This window comes from Ascidiella aspersa, chromosome 9 (genome assembly GCF_963924565.1).
Source record: "Ascidiella aspersa chromosome 9, kaAscAspe10.2, whole genome shotgun sequence".
Taxonomy (NCBI): domain Eukaryota; kingdom Metazoa; phylum Chordata; class Ascidiacea; order Phlebobranchia; family Ascidiidae; genus Ascidiella; species Ascidiella aspersa.
Window position 1 is genome coordinate 26,053,576 of NC_139455.1, and position 14,442 is coordinate 26,068,017.

General features: G+C 32.9%; 2 protein-coding genes across 3 annotated transcripts in view; both read right to left on the reverse strand.

Moving 5' to 3' along the window:
- Window positions 1–1,424: 1,424 nt before the first annotated feature.
- Window positions 1,425–8,394, reverse strand: LOC146134677 (receptor-interacting serine/threonine-protein kinase 1-like). Of its 2 annotated transcripts, none has more exons than XM_083397988.1 (10): window positions 8,321–8,394; window positions 7,814–7,989; window positions 7,186–7,346; window positions 6,422–6,615; window positions 5,600–5,734; window positions 4,753–5,074; window positions 3,670–3,741; window positions 2,990–3,133; window positions 2,169–2,248; window positions 1,425–1,771 (listed from the first exon to the last, which is right to left on the reverse strand). In XM_083397988.1, exons 1-10 carry the CDS (start codon window positions 8,333–8,335, stop codon window positions 1,745–1,747), a joined length of 1,326 nt encoding a protein of 441 aa, XP_083254114.1. In that variant the 5' UTR covers window positions 8,336–8,394; the 3' UTR covers window positions 1,425–1,744. The 2 variants fall into 2 exon arrangements, with proteins under 2 accessions (XP_083254114.1, XP_083254113.1); XM_083397987.1 differs by having other exon boundaries at window positions 1,425–1,774.
- Window positions 8,395–9,797: 1,403 nt separating this feature from the next.
- The window catches only part of LOC146134678 (uncharacterized), a 32,566-nt gene continuing 27,921 nt past the window's right edge, over window positions 9,798–14,442 (reverse strand). The window contains exons 25-32 of the mRNA XM_083397878.1: window positions 14,297–14,427; window positions 13,719–13,816; window positions 13,255–13,394; window positions 12,788–12,867; window positions 11,671–11,758; window positions 11,227–11,372; window positions 10,668–10,790; window positions 9,798–9,957 (exon numbers count right to left, since the gene is read on the reverse strand). Coding sequence (XP_083254004.1) covers window positions 9,798–9,957; window positions 10,668–10,790; window positions 11,227–11,372; window positions 11,671–11,758; window positions 12,788–12,867; window positions 13,255–13,394; window positions 13,719–13,816; window positions 14,297–14,427 — 966 coding nt within the window. The remainder of the gene's footprint in view (window positions 9,958–10,667; window positions 10,791–11,226; window positions 11,373–11,670; window positions 11,759–12,787; window positions 12,868–13,254; window positions 13,395–13,718; window positions 13,817–14,296; window positions 14,428–14,442) is intronic.

Here is a 14,442-nt window from a genome sequence, read left to right on the forward strand (position 1 = left end):
ACAAGGTAAGATTGGTAAGTTTTACCAACTTACAGGTCCGAAGAGTAGTTTCATTATGTGTCATTTTTGTTTTGAGTGCGACTTAACAAGAATTGCAGTTTTAACCGGGGGTAAGATGCATGGTTCACTGAATAAATCCATATTAGAAAATTCAAAATACATTTACAAACATCCACATCAGTGCTTCTCAACCTTTTTGTACCCGTGGACCCGTTTTAATGCTTTTCAATAGTCGCGGACACCTTACATTTCTGGTGTAATATGTGCGTTTAGTTCTTTTTAATAATTCAGTATATCTGTGTAGTAGTAAACCTTATGTTGAGTAAAGTAACAGAAACATCAAATTACTTTATGACACGTTTATTTTAATGTGATTTCTGCTGCTGCATTTCCGAATCGAGTCTAAATGCGTGATTGTGTTTTCCATAATGTTCGACACACGTCATCTTTGCGAACGATAGCATAAACCAAAATCCAGTACATGTGAACTGTTGCAATGCTGCCTTCCATTTAACAATCCATTTTTTACATTACGATGGAAGTGTTACGTCATATTCTATACGATTTACAACAAGTTACAGTGTGTTTTATTACTTACCCAGAATGTGATAAGCACATATCCCAGTGTTAATTAATTTAATAAAGTTATATTCAGAATTTTTTGCGGAACCCCTGTAAATGTTTTGCGCCCCCCCACCCTAGGGGTCCGTGCACCCCCTGTTGAGAACCACTAATTTACATGCTTTCGATTTCTATTTCAGTATATTACAGAGAAAAACACTCAAATTCTTCATGCTTAGAGTTCACTTGTAAAATAGATCTAGCAACCAAAAGAAAAATTAAAAGTAATATAATCAGGAAAGTCCGATTTTATTAAACTTCGTTGTTGCCCAACTTTTTGGCTTTATATAAATTACAAACTGTTAAAACAACAGACATTCCTGATTTAAATTGAGTATGTACAATACGCAGAAAACAATAAAATGCTGTAACGATAACAAAAGAAGAAAGTTTGAATAAAATAATTGAAGCAAAACGCTGCATTATAAAATCTAAAAAGGTTTTAACAATTAAAAAAAATAGTTTACCTACTTATAGTATACCTTTATATGCACGACATAATTGTATAGTGGAACAACTCGCAAAAACCTTGATAAGAAGAATCATTCTTTATTCAATTTACAAAATTATTGTAGTATTTAAAAAAAAAGAAAAAAAATCGAGTTTAAACAATAATGACGTCAGACAATTATTACGTCACATTTGATCAGCAATGCATTATAATTAAAAAGCAGTATGACGGAAAAGAATTGGAACTTGTCAATGATAAGAAAAAAAACATACTTGGAGTAAAAAAGGCATTTAATATCTAATATAAAGTAAGGTTAAATTAAAAAAATTAACTTTTTTTTTTTTTTTACTTTTTAACTTAGAAAGTTTTTTTCAGTCAATATTTGCGACAAAAATGGCGTCCAAATACGACCGCCGAGTAACCACGCGTGTTAAGGATTGGAGAGCTTACAATTTGCTAAACCTGGATTTCATGCTGCATATATCCGCTTGGTGCGCCACATAGCAAGCAAGTAACAATAAAATTTGAATCCAACTCCAAAATGAAATAGCGAAAGCAGCCTAATGTTGCGCTACAGTGGTGGATTAAAGCTACTAACCAAGTGCAAAAAAGTTTTACAAACTTGCAAGTTGAATTACGCAGTGATGAGATTGTTGTCGATGTTAGGAGTTGTTAGAAACTTTCACTGCTACTGCTGCCCTGCTAAAAACACAAAATCAAAATTAAACTTTTAAGTTAAAACCAAATTACAAAATTCAGCACCATAAAATATGAGTTTTATTGTTAAACATTGAACAAATAAATTCTTTTTTTATTTCCACTGAAAGAAATACAAGAAAATGTTCTCCCAATTCTAAAAAAATATTCTCCCAAAGTAATACAAGCAAACATTTTCCCAATTTAATAGTATCAGCTTGATAGATCAGTAGTTAAGCAACAGGTGTATTGAATTTTCATGTTCCAAGGGGCACGGGTTTAATCCTTGTTGAATGAAAGAAGAAATTTTCTTAATAAAACATTATTTTTAAGCTCAAAATATTATTGGTAAGTTTACTGGTATGGCCAAGTCATAAAAAGCAGAAAAAGCCCTAATTACCTCGTTAAACTCGCATCCATGATATTCTTTCCTGGTGCCAATTTCAGCTTTATGGAAAAGTCCTCCACTGATGTTAATAGCTGGAAAGAAATAACAAACCTTTAAAGTTTTGCAGGTATCAAAACTAAATAGTTAAATTCGATAGGTTTAGATTAGAATCTTTGTTGATAGCCGTATTTGTCTAATTCTGAATTTGCAAATTAGGTGGCATTGTTTAACGACAAATTGTAATGTTGACAAGCTTTGCACAAACATAATTCATCCGGTCAAAGTACAACTAAAAGCAATTAAAGTACACATAAGTAAAGGCTGATAAGAAGTATACTTTGTCGTTAAGACTGCCACCTGATTTTTAGAATGCTAATCTTTTAGCAAATTAAATCAATATCTACTATATATAATTTACATATTATGTAGCAATAACTAGAATAAAATCAGAAAAAAAGGTTAAAGTGCGGTGACGATAAAGGATAAACAGAACATAACTACATTGCTTGTAAAAAAATTCAATATCAATATTTTATTTTGTGGTTAGAGTTGATATATATGTGACAATTTTTATTGCAATGTTTGTCTTAATGACAGATTAGAAATTTTGGAACTGGTCTAGCATCCTACCACAACGCACACTATTTGGGTAAGGGTGTCGGTTAACGTTTAGGTTTGGATGGGTTAAGTATTATTATTAAAAAATAAATATAATAAAACTCAACCCACCCACAAAGACTATTTAAAGAGTTTTGAAAAACATAATTTGTTTTTTATTTAAATACTTTATTAAACACAATTTAAAAAATTTTAACTTAGAAGTGAGTTATTACTTTGAACGTTGCCGTAGTTGTTGCTCGTTTGTTTGTAAGTCGGTCCTTTCTCTTCAGGCTTGTTTTCTGGTTCCGGGTGATCTGCGTAAATGTCATCTTCTTCTACGAATGGTTCAGCCTCAACATCAGGTCGCCTTGGCGGTTCTGTACATAAATACAAAAAAAGTAAAAAAATAGACTATATTACATAACCAGCCATGTCACAAAAAGTATGGCCATACAATCAGCTACCAAATTATGGAACCAACATACCTAAACAAGCAAAATAGAGATCAAATTAAAAGGTAAATGTTTTAAGGTTATTATTATTACGAAAAAAATGTTTTAGCAATGGAGTTTAAATGAAGTTAGAATCTTTAAACTAAATACTCCAGGTGTAAGTCATTTGAAAATTACAAAAAATAAACAACCAAATAAAAAATTTGAAGCATAGTGGCTAGAGGTAGAATGAATATCAAAGCCCATACAGAAGTTATGTATCATGTTGAACGTTTTAAATACTTTTTTGTTTATTTTCAACAGAGGTAGACAATATAGAAAAATATATTCAAAACATTCAAAATGTCACCTACTTCTATATTTTCTTTGATGTTTCTACTAAATTAAAATTTATTCAATTAGGGAGTCATTAGAAAAGTTCAGTCAATCTTTTACTTCAGTTGCACAAAATATCTACTCACCATCGACAAACATCGTTGAAGTTTGTTGTTTAGTTGCTTCTTGAGCTGATTCAGTTTTAGGAATTGGAATAACTAAAAACGAATGAAATGTTATATTAGAAAAGATAAATATAGCAAGGTCTGGCTACTCTGGCATTTTTCATGATTTGATTTTTTCAATAGTGCAAAAATTACAAACAATTTTAAGAACACAGTTTTAAAAGAATTCATTGGCACTGTTTTGAAAAATCTGACATTTAAGTTAAGTGGAATTGTGAATTTTTGATAAGATTTTCTGATTAGTTACAAAGAAAAGTTTTTTAGTCTAGCCATTAAATATAATGCAACAGCCAAAATTTGTATTCACAAATGCTTCTACTGTACTATTAAACTCACTTACAACAGTATATTGGTTGCCAAACATTTTGTTTTTGTGACAACCTTTTCAGTTTTTTCAAAAACTCTTGTAAATTTTTTTATATTTGACATAAACCAGAATCCTTAAAATTGATAATATGTTAACATTTAAAGATGGATTGTTTTAAATGTTTGCCAAATACTGCCAAAATACTTATTTTAAGCCAAAAGAGAAAACTACTAGCTAAAGTTGAACCTTACTGCAAGTTAGTTGCTTTTCTCGCCTGGTCTTGCTTGCACTACAATCCTGATTAGGCTGACTGATTTGGGTAAGCCTTTCTTAAGACATGTTTTGTATGATACATCGGTTCAATTATTATTCGCCAGTATGACTCCAGAAGGACTTGATCACAGTAACAGAATACAAATTGTGTATATGCATATTCCAGTTGCTACTTGCTAAAGATTTAAGGCTCCATTCAACACATTTTGATTTTGTTTTTAAAAACAACACTATTTGACTAAAGCTATAATTCATCGATTGAAAAAAACAAGCAGAAATGGTGGTATACACGACTGGTTTATAAACTGGCGGTAAACTTTGATTCTTCTACTGCCAAATTTTTATTTATTTTTTAATTTATCTTTTAATAAATATATAGTAAATATCGACACTTAGACAACCCTTTAGGTTTCGGACCCCAAGTTGGGTAACACTGCACTAAAATAATAAAAACATCGACCAACCTGAATCGAAGCAGGAAGTTTGCGTCACGTAACCCGTGAGAGGTTTGCATTCACATTCCGACTTTGCCGGGGTCTTTACGTCGTAACTTTCAAGGACGACAGCGACAAGCTTTTGTACATAAGTGAGGTTCAACTTTGCGTAAGCCTCCTGCAACTCGCTTCGCACATCCGATGCCTTCGGACGTTTGGAAGGTTTTTCTTCCCAGCATTTCTTCATTGTGGAAATCAAGAGGTCAGTGACCTCAGTACGGGGGTACTTAAGGTCAGTGACCTCAGGTCGTTGACCCTCCTTGATGGCTTGTAGAAACTGAGATTCAGACATCTAAGAATATTTATCACATTGAGTTTTGATTAACACAAAAATCACCTTTGATTAACACTGATAAAATATGGTAGTATCCGATTTTTAATATATAGAATTCTGTTTGGCAACACAAGCAGTCAATAAACTATTATTAAGGATGTCCGATAGTATCGGATCAAGTCTGATACCCGATGCCAAGTGGGCCAATGACCCAATACTAAGGTGGTCTATGCGACACTAATATAACAATTTCATGCCAGGATTTGCATTCCAATGCAACCATTTCTTACTTAAAAAGTATTTTTTTAGGAAAAAGAAACATTCAGTTAATAACTAAGGGGTAAAGTTTTACTGCCAAGGCAAATCATTCTGAAACAAATAGATCCTCTTAATTTCATCTAACTTGCATTTTTGAGAATAATTATGCTGTCGTTTGGTTTCAGATCAGATTGAGGTACTATATGTTCAAAATAAGGGGGATCAGTATCTTAATGTAATGTCAAGCATTGAAATTCCTACATCTTATTTATGTGATGTACAAACCGTTAAAGGTGATTCCTGTGTAACGACCATATGGATAATCATTCCACAACTGTAGATGTCCATTTCCTTGGTGAGTTTCGCAAATTTGTCAAGAAGTCTCTCAGGTGCAGAATATATCAAGGTCATCTGAGGGACCTTAATTCAAACAAGGACGTTTCAAAACTTATTACTTATATGAAAGATACACGCACATATCTGAGCCTGGGTAGCTCAGTTGGTAGAGCAACGGTCCCAGTATGACCCAGGTCGTGAGTTTAAATCTCACTCAAGGCTAGTTGTTTTTCTAGCCTGCTTTGCTTGAATAATTAATCAACAGATTCGGTGAGTCTACAATGGCTTTCAGTGCATTATTGTTCATATATATATTACAAAAAAACAGAAATATACATAGAGTAGGCCTTGATAGCAACAGTTTTTTTTGATGCTGACAGAGATTAACTAAACTATAAACATCCAAAAAATGAAAATAAAAAAGACACAATTTTAATGCAACATGAGTGACATGATACAACATGAAAAAAATACAACATGTGAAAAAAGAAATAGCCATCATGTATTTATTAGAACCTTATTTTTTAAACTTTACTGTTATGAAAAAAAAACTTTTTAGTGATAATAAATCTTAAAGCCAAAAAGAAAAGTAAATTATCATTATCTTAAAAAAAAGGATGTTTCGTACTTGTATCATTTTCAGTTAATGTGACTAAAGTATATTCAACCTCACTTATATAAGATGAATAAGTTAGGTTTGGATGTATTTTAGTCACATTGACCTTTAGCTGGTTTTGAAATGATTCAATTCAAGGTAAAATGCTAACAAACCCTGTTTCCTGTTGAGGTGGTTGTTAGGGAAGCGATGTTAGCGCTCCCGAAATCAGCGATCTTGCAATGTAGGTCAGAGGTCAGGAGAATGTTCTCCGGCTTCAAATCTCCGTGGACCGTGTTTTTGTGAAGGTCAAGATCATGGATAAACGCAACTCCCGAGAATATCTCATGTACGATCCTCAACTGAAGCTCTTGACAAACAAAAGTTTACAGTAGTTTTTAAAAAAAGTTTACGGTAGTTTTAAAACATAGCAACAAAAACGTTAATATACACAATGTATATTCTGTGATCTAGTTCTTCTTGAGCCGTACTGGCCAACGATAACGGCAGCCAATATAACTCCAAGAACCTCACCACAGGCTAGTTGTTTTTCTAGTCTTGCATTGTTTGCACTACGACCCAAATTAGGTTGACTGAATTCGCTAAGTCTCCCCGTAGGCATCTTGTGTTTTAAAATATAGAGGATTTTTGAGTACATTTGTGTTTAATGCCAAATAACATGTTTGAGATTTGTTTTTTCGATTCAAAGGTTCTAGGATTACAATTTTCTAAAGTTTATAAAATTGTCATGCAGAAAAATCATTATGCTTTGATTAAGATTGCTCAATAACAACACCTTAAATTTAAGGGGTTGAGATTTGGAAAAACATGAACAAATTTAAACAACTGGTATTTTAAACTAATTGGTACACAGCCACAAAATAACAAGATGGTGGATTATTACAATGCATTTTTAAGTTTTACACAAAAGTAGAGTTACCAGGTGGTATCGGGGTTGGGTCGAGGAGTAGATGTTTTAAGTTTCCACCGGCCAAATATTCCATGACAAGGCCCATTGATCGAGGCCACTTCGACCAACCGTAAACTCGAACAATGTTGCCTTGGTTGGAGCAGAGGATCGATTTCATCTCGTTGCAAATTCTAAAAAAATAATAACAAATATGCAACTAACATTAAATGAAACAAACACTTTAAATCGTAAAACAATAACGTTGAAAAATTTGTGCTTCATTGTTAGTCTAATACTCAAGGTTAGTATACACAACCACTAAGCTAATAGAAAAATGTTTGAAATATAAAACTTCACTACTTCAATGATCGCTGCATATTATTTATGGTTTACCAACTTTTTTTAAATTATTTTCCTTCTTAATTTTTCTTTGTTATAAACGAAAATAAAATAACTCAAAATCAAAAAAAAAAAATTTTAAAGCAAAGTTATATAAGAAAGGTGTTTTTTACAAATATTTGTTTATCTGATGCCACTTTGGAACAACTGGTAATTTTATTAATGTCAGGGTAGATGGAAACATAAAACATCTAAATGAAAAATATGTTAAATGTCTAACTATAAATATTTTCTTTGAATATTGTTTCTATGAACCCACTTTTTTTCTATCATATTTTTTTCTCTTTTGCCGCCGGAAACAGCAAAACACTTGACAGCGACCGGCCCCACCGTGTGGTGAAAAGCGAGTCGGACACAACCAAACGAACCGCAACCGAGCTCCCCATTCTCACCAACCACACACTCAAGGACGTCAGACAGATATTCTCGCAAAATCTAAAAAAGAAAAAAATTGAATATTAAAGCTTAAATTACAAACTTTTTGTCTTGCCGTCATGTTTTATTAAAAATGTGTGCCAAAGGTATGCTGGCAAAACTAAGAAGGAATGTAAATTAACGATAATAATACCAGTATGTATTGGACGGTATTTATCAAGATGACATTGAATTCATGCAACAAAATTCTTTAATATATATGTGCAAGAAATAACTATTTTTATGTAGCTAATCAAATTTATTTAATATTTTATTAAATATTATATATATAATATTATGGATATAATATATAGAGCTAATTGTGTATTTTGGCTACTACGATTAAACCAACCTGATTGTTTTCCATTAATTGTTTTAAAAGCTTGAGAAGTATTGAAAAAATAAAATGAAAATAGTTAACAAAAATGTTCTGAAAATAGAACCAAACATGTTTGACTTGTGTAATATAAAGTATCTGCATATTAAATGCAGATTAACAATACATGTATAAATAATCCTTGAGTTATAATATTTGTTGGGGGCAGATAAAGTAAAAATAAAAATGAGACAACTATTTTAAATTAACATTTTTTTGAGATTGCAACATAATTAGGTGCTGGTCTAAAATCCTACAACTTGTTTTACAGTAACGATACAAATTGTCGAAATTAAACTTAAAAGAAAAAAATAAGTTTAATGTTCGAAAAGACAGTTTGTGAACCCTAAAAATAACATTGATTACAAAAGTGTAAATATTAATTTGTAAAAAAATTAGTTTAGTTTTAAAAAATGTCCACAGTAACAAAAATCCCAACTGCTCCAATTTTGGTTGTTAATGATAGGTTACTTTTATTCATCAACCTGGACAAAATAATTAAATTCCAAACTCAACTATGAGCTTCAATTAGTTAAACGAAGTTAGAGCAAGATAAAATGGTGAACAATGAAATTAAAATTGGCTCTAACAATTTTTGGCTTGCTGGTAATCTGTTTGTTTAGGATTTAGTCCAAACAAAAATTAGGCAAAAGTTTCCGAATATTTCACACCAACGGATAACAACTTATAATGGCGTAATTTTATCGATTCTAAACTTTAAAAGTGTAAACAAACGACGGACAAAACTAGAGTTTTGCAAAATTTTCAGGAACTATTCAGTTTTGCAAGTTTCGACGAAACCTCACTAGCTTTTGAACGTATTATTAAACCCGCCCAAGCATGACGAAGCTAGGCTTAAATTGTTTTGTTAGTTTGTTATATTCTCTAATCCCGGGGATTCTGACGTAATTTGGATTTTTAAAAAGAGGAACCGAATGTATTTGGGGATTCCCCGCATGTGCTCATTATTATTTCATCGCTTTGATTTCAATCGGGGACAAAATATTTTAAATTTAAGGATTGTTTTTCACCCATAAGTCTACATTTTTTAACGATTTTTCGCTAAACATTTTAACAAATGTTGATATATTGAAGACATTTATTAACAAGCATATTCACAAGAGCGAAAGCATACAAATAAAAGAATTAAAACATAAAACGGTATATATCGAGAAGCACATTTTAAAAAGGCAACAAAAATAAATGTAAAAGCATTAATTTGATTAAAATTGCATTCGGACAAAGTGATAATAAAAGGTCAAGATAAATTTAAGAATAGTTAGAATTATAAAATAATTGTAATATAAAGAAAGTGCGAAATTAAAAGTATGGAAGCACAAAATAACAGTCAAACGAAGCAATAAACTACAAACTGTTTCCAAACAACTCGATTTATTTAACAAAAAATGATTATACTTGGAATTAGTTTTTTTTCATTTCGTAGAAACTCTTTTTAAAACTGGGTATTCCCCTCATCGCCTTGGTCGTTAGAGGGCGCAAATCTTGCGTGTTTCTTGGAATGACTTTCGCTGGTTTTTGGTGGTTCGTCGAACATGTGCATATTTATGGCGGAACTCTGCTTACGACTGGGATCTTGGATGTTGTCGAATTTCCTAAAAATTCAAGTTTTAGAGCTGAGAATGTAGGCCGCGAGAACAATGCGCAGAAAATTGTTTTTCGCTAAAAAAATAGTTACCCTTTGTAATCTAAATCTGATTATGTTAAAAAATATTTCTTAGATGTAACTACAAAGCTCGAACAGTTGTGTTTTTAAGTTGATATTTGGGATGTTCCTAGTTTGATTGCGATTTTGACTTAATGCTAGAATTCAGGGTTCAACCAGGCCACGGCCCGAGGGCCAATTCTAGGTCGTTGTTTACTTTTGTTAGGATTTCGATTTAATAAGAATATCAAAACCCATACAGAAGTAGGTAGCATTTTGAACGTTTCGAATAATTCTTTTTTTATTTTTAACTTAATAATAAGGCACTGATACTAAACATAAGTGCATTCTCACTGTTGAAAATGAATAAAGAGTTATTCGAAACGTCCAAAATGCAACCTACTTCTGTATGAGCTTTGATATTCTTATTACGTCTTACTACAACCTCCAACCATTATGCTCCAAAGTTTATTGTTATCTGCGATTCCAAATGTAATAATTTTCAAAAAATTACTTTACAAAGTAAAAAAAAAATGCACAAATTAATTAAATATCGGATCTGCACCGATACCACCCTAGTATCGGACGAGTACCGATACAACCACCACTTGGTATCGGCTGCGATCCGATATTATCGGACATCCACGGCCGATAGTTTACTTGTGATCGTGGAAGGATTTGGTGAGAGTCCCGAACTTCACTTCCTCGTACGGATTGTAATCCGAGTCTTCGTCGAAATCGCGATCAGGGTCATCATAAGTCGGATTGTCGCGCCCATTGTCACTACAAAATCGATTGTTACGTCACTCTACAATCGAATTGAGTAAAGGTTTGAACTTAAAGCCTTTTCGTCAACTTTGAGCGTCCAGTGGAAAAACATTTGCCGAAAACTTGTCAAAAAATTAGAAATGAAAATAAAATAAACAGTTTTACAAAGATTTAATCGAAAATACACGTTTCAGTGTAAATAGTAAAAAAATTCTCAACTTTTAAAGAATCAAGATTAAAATGGATTTAACTTATTTTTTTTAAACTTGTTTACTCGGTTATAGATCAAATAAAAAAACTCAGTTTAAAAAAAGCAAAACTCAGGAACGAACTGAGTTGTATATTTTACTGAAATTTAAACTCCTCTAAAGCTTTTTCAATTATTAAATAGCAAACCCACATACAACTTCCCCGCCCACTTGTCACGCCCACCAAACGTTGCCACGCCCACCTGTCACGCCTCCCGATCGTGAAGTTGTCCTCCGGCCCGTCCATGACGTCATCAATAGGGTCTTCTGGGTTGTATACGTTTCCGTTGCTCTTGGCAACCTTGGCCAACACCTTTCGCTTCTCGTTCTTCCGGTTGGCTTTGTCGATCTGACGTCATAGGTCAAAGGTTAGTTTGCTGTCGAATATTGGAAGGTCCGGGATTCGAACTCGGGCCCCAAGTTTTGCTTTAATAATTCTTTTGTGATTTTTCAATTGATGTTTATTTCTACCGCAGGTTGTTTTGTTTTGTTTTTATTTTCACTAAAAAAACGATTTTCACTAAACTATTTTTTAACTTAACGTTAATTTGCACCATGAGTTTTGAGTTACTTATGTTTATTTATTCTGGAATTCGCTGCTTCACGATGTATTAGTTATTCGACATTCGATTGTATACGTCACAAACCTGTCCTTGTTTGATGTTCTCGTATCCGTCACGTTGGTCTTCCCACTTAAGTGACGTCACAGAGAGAAGGTGCAGAGCGGTGGACCACCTAAAGTGAGAATGTTTGGGTCAGGCTAATGTAACTTTTTTTTAATAAATTTTCGCATATATTGCATTTGAAAACCCCTTAAAGATATTTCTATACTTAAATGTACATGTGAAGACGATTATGCATAGGCGCAGGGCTGTGCAGTGACTTATATCGCAAGTATAGCATTAAGCAGGTACTCTAGTGCAGCAGTTCCCACAGTTCGGTGCGACATATTTTAAACTAATTTAATCGACAAACTAAATATATTAGCTAGAGCAGCGGTTCTCAACCAGTGGGACATGGCTCACTGCTGGGCCATAAGAACATTTGAGGTGGGCCACAGCCCAATTTAAAAAAGCTAGATTTAGTTTGTGTCATTATATTTAATTTTACAGGAATAATGGCTTGGGGAGGAATTAAAAAGGAATGTAAATTTATTGTTCAGCCTCAAGGTTCCCACTAATGCACGATTGATTAAATAATCCGTTTTGAAATATGTTCTGCTGTGTTTTGTTCTACACCTATTTTAAAGTTTTTTCTTCATAAAAGTTTATTGGGCCACAGAATGTTTTTGCACCGCAAATGGACCACGAAAGAAAAAAGGTTGAGAACCACTGAGCTAGAGTATCCTTCCCGTTGGCTTTTGCTTTAATAGTAAATTTATAATCTTGTGCACAGTAGGTAGTGGTTCGAACGTTGGGTAATTATTACTGGGATTGTTTTTAATTTTTATTGTTTTGTAAATTGTTAGGGACCATTATTTGAAAAACTTTTATGGGTCAACCAGGTTAAATAGTTAAAAAAAAAACGTTTAAAGATTAATAAAGCAATTTAATGGCACAAATAGTTATTATATTTTCATATATTTTAAAATAAACTTGATGACTCTGGAGATGCAATTCGACAAATTTAAAAATTCCATAAATATCCGTAATAAATAAAGCGCCAGGTGGAATAGGTTGAGAGCGGTTACCTGTCCACGGGCATAGTGTGCTGCCCCCTAGTGTTACCTGTCCACAAGCATAGTGTGCTGCCCCCCAGTGTTACCTGTGTACGAGCATGCATCCGAATTGAATGATGAGAATGATAAAGAAGAAGATTAAGAAGGCGAATGAGACTGGATTCACCTGGAACAAGAGGAACAAGTTGTGAGGAGGGAATAAATAAAAAGTCGTCTTGTCAGTAAAAATGTAATATTGGATTGAAAGTAGGTAGTTTGCGAAAGTACTTCAACACACACTCATCAAAATTCAATGTGAGAATTAAAAAGTATCACTAAGAATAAAAAATTAACTGTCAGCATAATGACAACACGACAAATGTAATCTAGGCTGTGTATCACGCTAAATATGTATCCTACTACGAATCATATTCGTGTAACTAGCTGTGGTGAGATTTGAACTCACGACAAGCTACACAGGCTCAGAGATGAAGCAATTTTAGAATTACTACTTAGCGAAGCTTAAAGCCTCAATGTACTGACCCGGGATTCGAACCCACGACCCTCAACTTACAGTGACTGGGGTCCCTCCCAGAGTGAAGTTGATTGCGATGTCTGTGATTGCAAGTTGAAGGGCAAAGTTCAAAACGAGCCAAAGAGCGTTGGCCAAGAAATACGCTCCGGTCATCTTGTTTCGCAGGTCAATCAGGTCGCCTGGATGAGAGAAGGGGTTATTTCAGGAAATACAAGTAAATGTTGTTGGAATTATTTTATAGCATTTGTCTTCCTAATAGGTTATTTTACTGCGCTTTGTTTGCTTGAAAACTACATAACAACTAGAGTTAAGACATTTGACAGCATTACATCTAACAGATTCGGTTTCTTGGCATATTTTTCAATCTCTGTTGGAGACTCTAAGTTTATATTGCACACAATAATGCAATTGCTTCCTTGAATCTTAATCGCAAAGCTTTAAGCTGGATTTATAATACAGGACAATTATTTTTCGAAATATGTTAATTTGATTAAATAACTTACTTTTGATTCTTGCTTTCTCATCTTTGTCTTCAATGAGTGGGTAAAGATATTTCTTGATCAAGTATTTCCAGAATTCACGTTCTTCGTCGTCAAGATATCTGCAGAACAGAAAAAGTTTTTAAAGTGAAGAAATTAAAGCATTACTTTTTGATTTCTTGTTCTACAACAAGCTCTGACAAGCCTATGTTTAGATCTTTGTCAAAAACACAAAACGAACAATAAAAAAATTGAACAATAGTGGACAACATAAAAAAAGAAAATGGGTAAACAAAACTAAAATTGAAAAAAAAAGAATGGACAAGAAGAAAATTGAACAAGAAGAAAAGTAAACAATAAGAAAAATAAACAATAAGAAAATTAAACAAAAATAAAAGTTAACAACAGAAAAGTAAACAAGAAGAAAAGTAAACAATAAGAAAAATAAACAAGAAGAAAATTAAACAAAAATAAAAGTTAACAACAGAAAAGTGAACAAGAAGAAAAGAAAAAAACGTAGACAAAGAAGAGGAGTACAAAAAATAAAAACAAAAAGAAAGTCTAACAAAAAGAAAGCGAACAACAGCAAAATGACAACTTACTCGATAACTCCATCCTCCAAAGGACCTTCCATCACCCAATAAAGCATTTCTTCACCCTCCTCCTGAAGTCTGTCGTCATCAATCTCGTCGTCCACGTCATCAAAGTTGTCGTCATAGTCGTTTTGCGATGACTAAATATTGAGTAC